We start from the raw sequence: 12,049 nt of genomic DNA, 5'->3' as shown, positions 1-12,049 counted from the left end.
ATTTGAAATCTAGTAAATGGGATCAGCTAGGTGGTGCAGCAGAGAGAGCTCTAGCCTGAAGTCAGGAGGACCTGAGTTCAAATCTGAACTCAGACACGGAACACTTCCTTCCTGTGTGACTCTGGGCAAGTCACTTAACCCCAATCGTCTCAGCCAAAAAAAAAAAAAAAAAATGAAATCAAGTAACCGGAAGATCTAAGTTAGAGCTTACCTAACTGTATTAAACCAATACTTGCTGACTAACAGTTCAATTTTGGCATTTTCAGATCTAAATCTCGACTACTGTAAAAAAATGTAATTCTTATTCCTCATTAGGCTACACTCTGGGGTTCAGTTCTCCTTGAAACTCCATTTTAAGTAAAGTACCCAAGCCAACTATGTACATCCCTTCATTTTTCTCTGGGTTCTGCTTTCCAGATTTCTCTCCCTCATCTCTTCCTTCAAAATCCTCGGTTTTCATCTTTTTATGTGCTATCTTTCTCCACTAAAAAATAAACTCTTGGGGGGCAGGAACTATTACTTTCTTTTCACTTATATTTGTATTCCCAGCATCAGACAGTGTCTGGTATCCAGTGCTTCATAAATGCACACTGATTCAACTCGATTAAAAGTTCAGAAAATGTACAAACAGATAAACTAAGCAAAATTACCTGATGAAAAAACGGTGTCTGGATTACAATGAAAATATCTGTTGGAGAAATGAACTAAAACTCTCTCTCGTTCTTGAGTTTCCCCCATGAGAGAAAATGCCTTAAAGAAACACCTAAAGGAAATTTTTAAAAAAGCAAAAATTAAAACATTAAAATTAACTTAGTTAAAATTAAAAGCAATAAATTAAAATACATCTTTCTCATAGGTTTTGCAATTAATATTGTTTTAAAACAGATATAGGATCCTAATCAGTTAGTTAAAAGGGAAATTAACAATAACAATGATAACAGTAATATCATGTATATAGTGCTGGAAAGTTTGCAAAGAGAAAACATGTTACACTTTATATACTACTTCATATAATCCCCACAAAAGCCCTGTGAGATAAGTGTTACAGAAATCAAGGCTAAATGAATTGCCCAGGCCTAATAATAACTTTGTGATTGTTGGGTCATGTCAGCTGTGTCTGTTTCTTCGTGACCCCATTTAGGGTTTTCTTGGGAAAGATTCTGGAGTGCTTTGCCATTTCCTTCTCCAGCTCATTTTACAGATGAGGAAACTGAGGGCACACTGAGGCAAACAGGGTGGAGTGACTTGGAGCGACTAGGAGAACCTGAATTCAAATCTGCCCTCAGACACTTAACACTTCCTGGCTGTGTGACCCTGGTTAAGTCACTTAACCCCAAATGCCTCAAGGGAAAAAAAATTAAGGGACTTGTCCAGGATCATAGTTACTACGTGTCTGAGGTGAGATGTGAAATCTGGCCTTCCTGCCTTTGGGCCCAGAACTCTCTCCCATCACCATCCAGCGGCCTGAAATGGCAGCACCCTCACGGGGCGAGAACCTTACCACTGAACCACCTATTACGAAGATGAGTTTGTCTGTTTCCAAGCTGTTTCCTCTAGGGATTGCTCCATCTAGGTGCCCATATTTTCACATCAGCTATTTCTCTTTTGGAGCCATCGTTTCCATATAAATAAAGTGAAAAGGGTGAACCAGAGGATCTTTAAGGCCTCTTTTCTAGATCTCAATATCTAATCGCTAGCTTAAGATCACAAAGCAATGAAAAGATTTTGCTTTAACAAATAAAATCAAAATCAAGTTTGAGTGCATTGCTCTCTCTTGAATAATTACTTCTTTGGGAGTGAAGTAATTTTTGCAATAATAACAAGAAAAAGTAACATTTAGTCATTAAACCACATACCTGAGAGATTCATCCAGCGTCATTCCTGTAAAATCAAAAAACTTAAGGTATTCCTCAGCTACTAGTTTGCTGAATTCATTGCTATAAGAAAATGAAAAAATAAAGTTGGTTAATAAAATCAACCTATACATATTCAGATGCTTAACCTAAAGGATTTAAGAATACATACTTCTTTCCTAAATGCTTGGCCACATCTGAACGCTTGAAATGATCTAGGTGGTAAAGACGTTTGGCCAGCCGTCTAGCAGCTTCCAAGTTGCTGTTTGTTCCATTGCTGAGGTTTTCAGGGGATTCTTTTTCCAGAAGTTCTGTACTCCCCATTTCACCAGGGAGATCTTGAGTGGAAGTAGTCAGCCCAACATTGTTGCTAGAGAAGGAAAAAAAATTAATAATTATTTGTAAAAATTATCATATATTGTTATATTCTATATCAATTAATATTAATATACACCAAAAGCTCACTTTTTGTACCAAGATATTTGTAGCAGCATTTTTTTTGGTAGCAAATAAATGGAAACAAAGTAACTTTAAGTCCATATTGAGGAACAGCTTTAAAAAAATTGTGAGACATGAATATAATAGGATATTACTATGTTATAAGAAAAAATGAACTGATGAATACAGAGAAGTATGAAAAGATGTATCTGATCCAAAGCAGAGTAAAGTGGGGAAAAGCCAAGAGAACAATATATACATTGACTTTGAAATGAAAAGGCAAAGCATAAAACCACCGTACTCTCTCCCTCTGCAGAAGTGGGAGATCCATGAGTGTGGAACATTGTACACATTTTTAGGTTTTTTCAATATACTAATCAATATGCTGGGTTTGTATTTTTATTTTAAAATATTTGTTATAAAGTGGGGGCACAGTAAAAGAGAAGAGGTTGCAGAAAGTTTTAGTGATAAAAGAAAAAAGATACCCGCAAAAATTTTATTTAAGAACTTCCATTTTCCCTATCAGAAAATAACTAGATAGATGTTGATGAATACACATACGTAAGAAGAGCTAATTTTAAATGGGCAAAGCAAGTCCATGATTCTCTACTTATTAAAAAATGAAAACAAAGTCTATAAACTACAATGACTGTCTTTTTGTAATACTTTCTACAATTTAAACAACCCAATGATCCCAACTGCCAAAGCTATTTGACATGAAACTAAACTTTTAGCACTTAGCTGATGACATGTTTAATTAAAACTCTATCATAAATTAGAAGATACAACACCTAGGTGGTAGAGTGGATAGAGAGCCAACCAAGGAGTCAGAAAGATTCATCTTGCTAAGCTCAAAACTAGCCTCAGTAGTCACTTATTGGATGTGTGATACTGGGCAAGTTACTTTACTCTGCCTCAGTTTCCTCATTTATAAAATGGTCTAGAAAAGGAAATAGCAAACCATTACAGTATCTTTGCTAAGAAAACCCCAAATATGTAAAAAGTCAGACATGTCAAAAAATACTAAACAACAAACAACATCAAATTACCTGTATGATTTGTCTCTAGACAATTTATCTCTAGAGGGGCCTCCATTTCTTCATCTCTATAAGAGAACTAGGCTAGATGATTTCTGAGATCTCTAGTTTTAAATCCTATGGACTCCTATAAATTATATAAGCCACATTTCTCTAGTTCTTCCTACAACTCATTAGATCTACCCATATAGTTTTCTCATTATTTAAAAAAAAAAAAAAAAAAGCAAATTCAATCAAATAAACTATTGCACACAAATTAAACGGGACACAGATTCTTACCACTTAGATTTTATTCATTTTAAAATAAATTTAAATTTCTAAAGCCAAAGAAAAGAGAGGAAAAAAGCCACAAGACTTATTAACAGGAAATATACCAAAAAGTACTCAGATGCTCATTCGGATAGCAGGATCATGCAGTTAGAAATAGAAGGATGGGAGCTCATAGGTGGAGAGCTAAGGAACACAGGACAACCCCTTCATTTTAAAGGGTTGAAGAAAGCCAGGGTCCCAAAGAGATTAGGGGATGTAGCCACAATTATACAGTTGCTTAAGAGATAAAAGGATGAGATTTGGAGCAATCAGAGCTTTATGATGTTTCCTTTCATATTCTGATATCTATTTTAATGTGGCTTTGGTAGGCAGACCAAAATCAGCAACCTCCAGACAACATAAAAGTGACCTACAGACACCACATATGCTTATGCATGAGCACTGGTAACAATATAAATTGTTCAGCATGAAACTATACCAGGAATTCCTAGAATCAATTGCATTGTCAAGTCCTCCCTTACATTTCCAGCCATGCACAGAAGTCCCTATTGCTCAAATAAACCCTTTCTCCTCCCTCCCAAATAGAAGCATTAATGTATGCCCTCTAGGACCTGACTGACAGATACAGTCACATTTGTGGGAATAAGAGTAGGGAGATGGGGTTAGTTAGGGGTTGCAGTCTGTGATGTCACTGTTAGGGGGAGGTTCTTGATGTCAAAACCTGAGCATTTTCTTCTGCTCCCCACTATCAAATGAATAATTTAAAAAAAAAAAAAACACCTCAGGACAAAAGACATAGCAAAGCAAAACACATTCAGACATTTACCATGTCCTGATAGGTACATCCCGTTTGTATTTTAATTACAAGACTTCTCTGGCCAGAGATGAGTTAGCAGGGCATTCATATGCTGCCTAGGGCACTGAGACATTAAGTGACTTGATCCCTCACAGAGTCATCCCAGATGTCAAGGTCATTGCCTATTTGCTAGGTCACCCAAGCGCCTGGGGCGCTTCTAGGTCTAATTCAACATCTTTAGGTAAACTTCCACAACAATTTTGCTACTTCTAAAATCTCATTCACCAAAAGGCCCAAAATTAATTTCTTTATCCTACACCTAATTCCCTCACATGTCAAAACTCAACTCTTTCAAATTCAAACTCACCTAACCTACTTCCCCCAAATCCTCCTCATAATCTCCAGCAGTCAGCCTCCATTCTGTTTCTAAGTCTTGAAGAAAAGCTTCATTAAAAGTAAAAAAGGGAGGGCTACAGTCTTCCTTCCTGGCCTCCATCTGCGTTAAGGTCAGGGTCCCAGGTCTGATTCGGAGGGGTTCCTGAGGAATCCTGCTAGTTGTTTTTCTACCTCGAACTCTTAAACCTATGGAAGCATCAACTCACCAGCAGAAGCACCAATGCCAAGATAAATACATCCCAATGTCTAGTATGCACTCCAGCCATACTTCTGTGAAGTCTACCTTTTGAAGGTATTTGTCGCACATACTCCAAGAATCTGCTGAACTCCACTGGCTTCCAGGTATTTAGTTCCCTGTGAGGTCACATTACTATGACCTCACATTCTCTGTGGATTGTTTATTGTTGGACTTTTTATCATGTTTTCACACCCACAATAAAAACAAAAGCTAGAACACAGGGGCCCCTGTACATCAGTAAGCCCACAGACAATAGGGACCGAGGCAGGCGAACACTGGAGAAGTCAGGCTGAACGATCCCCATCACCAAGAATACACTCCCTCCTCCTGTTTCCTCCAATACTCAGAACATTGTCTAGCTGAAAGAGCTAGATGATGCTTTTCATTCTTTACTTTATGATTTAAGATTTTTTTTTTATTACTTTTCATTCCTTCCAATATTTCTTTTTTCTTTTTCCAGTCATATAATGCCCAACTCCTATCACTCACTGGACAATGAGGGAGAATTTTAAAAAAATAAAAAAACTTGAGAAGATTATAATCTTTCTTATGCAAAGTAAACCATCACTGAAAAAACACTATATTGATTCCACTCCTCCTTCCCCATAAAAAAACTGGAACCTTCTGAAATCATAGAATAACTTGGAAGAAATCTGGTTTTTCTGACATACTTTTTTAAACCTAGCTCCAATTATGTAAAACTCTAACTGTGTAAAAAATGTTCATAATAGAGAGTGCTTCCACAAAAATGGAACACTATCAGAGAGAAAAGAACGAGTTGAATAAATGTCTTCATCTGCCCAAAGAACTTCTGCAGTGGTTACTTATAATTTTTCTAAAATACATTATTCATTCACTCAACAACCATTTTAAAAAGATATTCTGAGTAGAAAATGGAAGATTCAATATTTATTAGAGATACAATCTAGCCAATGGACACAACTCACAAGAGCATGCAATAATGATAAAATAAATATAGAATATAGATTGTCCCTAATATAGAATGCTATGTAACAAGTTTATAGGGAAAATACAAAGTGCCATGCTTGAAATGTACAGGGTAAGAAAACTTGGGGGTCAGGAGAGCAAACAGGGTTGAGGAAGAGGCAGATGTTAAGCTGGACCTAGGATTTCAACATTTTGGCAGGAAGGAATAAAGGGGAGAAGGCAATAGGGTAAAGACATATACATAAGTGTTAGATAGATATGAGGCCCAATTCAATTAGAGTGTAAAGTAAACTAAAAGGAGCAATATGAGATAAATCTAAAAAAACATCTAATCACATTATGGAAGTCCTAGAATGACAGGTTTTAAAGTTTAAACTTTATCTGCTAGGCAATCAACAAACCTAGCTAAATTGTCCTTGAATTCAATTTGGCTCAACAATTGTTCATGAAATACTAGCAAAGGGTACCTGGGCAGTCTCCTATAATGGCCTATTTTACTACTGATCAAATTATCAATACTTTTCCTTTACAGTATCATCTAAATTCTTGTTCATCCTTGATCCCCTACTTCTTTTAAGTGATTTCTACAATGCAAACTAAAAACCCTTCCTTAGCTAATTTCTTAGGATACCAAACCTGGATTTATTATATCATCACCTCTGGACCCAAGGCCTCATTTCCTATGATTTAAAAAAAAAAAATCTGATTTAAATCTTATCCCTAGAACACATTCTCCTCTACTTATAATTTCTATTTCTATTTTCTATTGGGGGATTTTTTTCCCCATGAGTTCCAACAAATTCTCTTCAATTACTAGGAACTGGAATGGCACAAGTATTCTTGTTTAATTACATTATTATAACATAAAGAGGACAGAAAAGGACATCATTTATTATTTCATACTTGCTTTGAACTATAAATCTTCATTCTGCTGACCCTTCAGTCAAAACCGGACTAATCCAGGAATCAAACTGCTGAACCAAAATATTTATTTCCTGGCTGATTTTGCATGTGATACTTTTGTATTCTATACTAGTTACACAGAGAAGATTAACACCAGAGCCCCTGAGCCCATGGAAGACAGGAAATGATTACTTCACTTCTTCCAACAGCCATGATTTCATTAGTGTGAATTCTCCCTCCACCAATACAAATTATTACCCCTCCTAATTTAGAAAGTCTTAAACTGCAAATGACAGAAAAAAAATTAATCAGAAAGTCACTAAAGTCCAAAAATGGCTAGATTTAGTTGATTAAAAAAACAAATATCAAATTGGTTGCAAAGTTCATATAAGTTCATCTATTAGTATCACTTGTTTATCCTGGTAGGGTTCTTTGCCAACAGTCTGGGAGAACACAGGCCCACCTCCACAGAACCAAGAGCCCTCCGAACAAACTTTCAGTAGTAGCTTTCTCTTTATCTCTTCCTCTCATCTGCCTTCTTCCTTCAAGACTCATCTCTAATACCCTGCCTCCAAACTCTCCCTCCAAATTTCTATTCAATTAATCAATCAAGAAACATTTATTTAGTGCTTTCTAGGTACCAAGGACTGATCCAAAAGGAGAATGTTCCTAGCTCCAAGGAGTTTAGCTGGGGAGATAACATGTAAACACACATACACAAACAAGTTATAAAGATAGATATATGTGTGTGGATATACACCCATACACACACACAGATAATTAACACAAGGAAGCACTAAAATTAAGAGGTGTCAAAAAAAACTTCCTGTAAAAAATGGGATTTCAGAGTAGGCTGAGTTGAGGAGGTAGAGCCTTCCGGACAGAGAAAATATCCTGAGTCCTGGAGACTGAATGTCACTAGATTAAAGAGTACATTGTGAGAAATAAGGTTTACGGTTTACACTACATAGAATCCCCAACCCCTCTATTTTTGTCCACCTGCATTTTTAATTTCCTTCACAGGCTAATTGTACACTACTTCAGAGTCTGATTCTTTTTGTACAGCAAAATCACTGTATGGACATGTATACATATATTGTATTTAACTTATACTTTAACATATTTAGCATGTATTGGTCAACCTGCCATCTGGAGGAGATTGGGAGGGGGAAGGAGGGGAAAATTGTAATAAAAGGTTTTACAATTGTCAATGCTGAAAAATTACCCAGGCATATATCTTGTAAATAAAAAGCTATAACAAAAAAGAAAGAAAGAAAGAAAGAAAGAAGGTTTAAAAAGACTGGAAAAGAGGAGGGGGCTAAGTTTTGAAGAGTTCCAAATATCACTTTTTATTTGATCCTAATCCTAATTTAGGATCAAATCCTAAAGATCTAGGACTTCCATAATGTGATTAGATGTTCCACTCCAGGGTTCCACTGGAGCTTGTTGAATGGGACAGGGAGTTAATAAAAGTCACTGAATTTGACAACTAAGCAATCACTCCCAACAGTCAGAGATCAAAGTCAAACCTGGACAAGAAGAGAAGTCTCCTTCCCCAACAACTTTCTTCTTCACAAGACAAATGCAGCAGGAGACAGAGGGTCTAAAGCCAAAGAGAAGGTTGCTCCTTGCACCAGAACTTCACATCCCAGTTGGGACATCAGATTGGCAGAGGAAGGAGAGTTGCTTTGAGTTGGCCCAGGTGGAAGTGCCTTGGGACATGTGATAGGAGACGCCTAAGCCCCCAATGCCTTCCCTCAGGGGACACATGCTTGTAATAATTTCATTTCCTTCCAATTTTACTTTTGCTTTTTGTTCAAGGGAACAGCTACAAACTAAGGAAGATTTCTGTTCTTTGTTACAAGTAGGTAGTTAACTCTTAAATCTCTTCTAGGTGGTTAAAAACAGTTTTGAATATCATTGTGACTGAGACTTTAAAAAGACTGTGATAAAGCCACCTTCCATATATCAGACTTCGCTGAAATAAGACAGAATACAGTCTGCTCCATATCTTGCCATGAGCTAATCAGAACTTACTCCTCCCTCTTCCCCAAAAGAGACAGACTCACTAACGGAAACTGACAGAGGAATGCATTCATAAAATGCAACCACAGGGTGGCGCCAAAGTCACTTCAAATTTGGACGTCCACTTGGTTTTGGCTTGTTTTTTGCTCTGTATATTTATAAAATATACAAAAATATGCAAGTTTTTATTTACCTAATATTTCTGCAACTGCAAAAGTTTAGCCTTGAATAGAAACCCACACAAGTTCTTGTATCTTTGCACCTCTCAGATCCATCCACAGTCCCGGATATATCTATGCCCCTGACAGTGTATCTTAGAATCATGTATCCCTCAATCTGTTTATTTTTAAATGTTTGCTATATTTTCAATGAACGGTAGCGTGATAAATCTCAGAGCATGACCAATATACATACCTCTTCTCTTTCTTTAATTACCTAATCAAATAAAATCATATTTTTACTCATTTTCTGTACTAAGATAATATAGAGATAATCTTAGAACTTCCCTATTGTACAGATTAAGAAACTGAATCCCAAAGATGGAAGGTGACTTTCTTAAAGTGCCAAAGATTAGGAATATCCAAATAAAAAAAAAATCCTGGCCTACTGACTCAAAATTGATAGAATACAATCAATTCCCATAAAAACTTACACTATTTTACAATAGTAATTTTATTTTGGTGTGTGTTTCACTTCTTTTCAGAAAAATTATAAACTCCTTGCAGGAAGGGTCTATGAAATGTCTTTATATTCTCCACAGCCAATAGAATCCCTTTTTATAAAAATCTGATTAGTTGCGCAACTATTTATACACTTACTTCTAGTTAACATGAAATATTTTTTAAAATATTGCTCCCTTCCTTATAAGATCAGGAGTAAAACAAGGTTGCCCACTATCACCATTAATATTCAATATTATATTAGAAATGTTAACTTTAGCAGTAAGAAAAGAAATTGAAAGAATTAGAATTAGGTAATGAGGAAACAAAATTATCACTCTTTACAGATGATATGATGATATACTTGGAGAATCCTAGAAAACCAACTAAAAAACTACTGGAAGCAATTCACAACTTTAGCGAAGCTGCAGGACACAAAATAAATCCACATAAATCTGTGGCATTTCTATATGACACCAACAAAGTCCAGCAGCAAGAGATAGAGAAATCCCATTTAAAATAACTAAAGTAACATAAAATATTTGGGAGTCTACTTGCCAAGACAATGCCAGCAACTATATGAACACATTTACAAAACACTTTCCATACAAATAAAGTTAGATTTAAACAACTGGAAGAATAGCAAGGGCTCATGAGTAGGCCAAGCCAATATAACAAAAATGACAACTGTACTTAAATTAATCTACTTATTCAGTGGCATATCAAACTGCCAAGAAATTACTTTATAGAACTAGAAAAAATAATAACAAAATTCATCTGAAAAATTAAAAGTCTAATGGGGAAAAAAACGCAAATTAAGATGTACTAGCTGTACCAGACCTAAAACTATATTATAAAGCAGCGATCATTAAAACCACTTTGTACTAGCTAAAAAATAGAATAGTCAATTGGTGGAATAGGTTAAATTCACAAGACACAATAGTCAATGACTTCAGTAATCTAGTGTTTGATAAACCCAAAGACTCCAGATTCTGAGATTAGAACTCACTATATGACAAAAATTGCTACAAAAATGGAAAAATAGTATGGCAGAAACTAAGCACTAACATCTAACACCTTATACCAAGATAAGGTTGAAATGGATTCATAATCTAGACATAAAGGGTGACACTATAAGCAAATCAGGAGAAGGGATAGTCTACCTCTCAGATCTGTGAAGAAAGGAATTTATGGCCACAGAAAAATTAGAGAACATTATGAATTACAAAATGGATAATTTTGATTATATTAAATTAAAAAGGTTTTGTACAAACAAAACTGATGCAGCTAAGATTAGAAGGAAAGCAGAAAACGGGGGGGGGGGGGGGGGGGGGGAGGGAGGAAAGGAGGAGGAGAATTTTACATCCAAAAGTTCTGATAAAGGCCTCATTTATAAAATACATATAGAGAACTGACTCAAATTCATAAATGGTCAAAGGATATTAATTTTCACAGAAATTAAAGCCATTTCTAGTCTTATGAAAAAATGTTCTGAGCCACTATTGATTAGAGAAATACAAATTAAGACAATTCTTAATTAAATTAATTAACTCTTAAAACCACTATATATCTCTCAGATTGGCTAAGATGACAGGAAAAGATAATGATAAATATTGGAAGGGATGTGGGAAAATTGGGACACTGATGCATTGTTGGTGGAACTGTGAATACATCCAGCCATTCTGGTGAGCAGTTTGGAATTATGCTCAAAAAGTTATTGAATTGTGCATACCCTTTGATCCATCAATGTTACTACTGGACTTATATCCCAAAGAGATATTAAAGGAGGGAAAGGGGCCCATATGTGCAAAACTAGAAACCGAATGGATGCCCATCAGTTGGAGAATGGCTGAATAAGTTATGGTGTATGAATATTATGGAATATATTGTTCTGTTAGAAACAATCAGCAGGATGATTTCAGAAAGACCTGGAGAGACTTACATGAACTGATGCTGAGTGGAACGAGCAGAACCAGATTATAGTACATGGTAACAGCAAGGTTATGTGATGATTAACTTTGATGGACGTGACTCTTTTCAAGCTGATTCAGGCCAGTTCCAACAATCTTGTGATAGAGAGAGCCTTCTGCACCCAGAGAAAGGACTATGGGGACTGAGTGTGGATCACACCTAATATTTTCACTGTTTTGTGGTTGTTGCCTGCTTCCTCATTTTTTTCCCTTTTTGATCTGATTTTTCTTGTTCAGCATGATAAATGTAGATAAATGTGTAAGTATGTTTATAAGAACTGCACATGTTTAAGCTATATTAAATTATTTGCTGTCTAAAGGAGGAGGATGGGGGAAAGGAGAAAAACTTGGAACATAAGGTTTTGAAAGTGTATTTTGAAAATAAAAGGCTATTACCAAAAAAATTTTTTAAATACTGAGAATTAATTTAATAAATGGTTATGGAGTGTCCCCCTAACCTCAAAAAATTATTGCTCACTACCCCAAAGTAGCATTATGGGATAGAGGGCAGACTTG

General features: G+C 35.8%; 1 protein-coding gene across 4 annotated transcripts in view; it reads right to left on the bottom strand.

Moving 5' to 3' along the window:
• PSD3 (pleckstrin and Sec7 domain containing 3) overlaps window positions 1-12,049 on the bottom strand; it is a 435,130-nt gene that overhangs the window by 276,186 nt on the left and 146,895 nt on the right. For all 4 annotated transcript variants that reach the window (XM_051975648.1, XM_051975650.1, XM_051975649.1 and 1 more), the window contains exons 5-7: window positions 2,026-2,223; window positions 1,857-1,937; window positions 651-763 (exon numbers count right to left, since the gene is read on the bottom strand). In XM_051975648.1, coding sequence (XP_051831608.1) covers window positions 651-763; window positions 1,857-1,937; window positions 2,026-2,223 — 392 coding nt within the window. The remainder of the gene's footprint in view (window positions 1-650; window positions 764-1,856; window positions 1,938-2,025; window positions 2,224-12,049) is intronic.

This window comes from Antechinus flavipes, chromosome 2 (assembly GCF_016432865.1).
Source record: "Antechinus flavipes isolate AdamAnt ecotype Samford, QLD, Australia chromosome 2, AdamAnt_v2, whole genome shotgun sequence".
NCBI classification, from domain to species: domain Eukaryota; kingdom Metazoa; phylum Chordata; class Mammalia; order Dasyuromorphia; family Dasyuridae; genus Antechinus; species Antechinus flavipes.
This window is presented reverse-complemented; position numbering and strand designations above follow the sequence as displayed.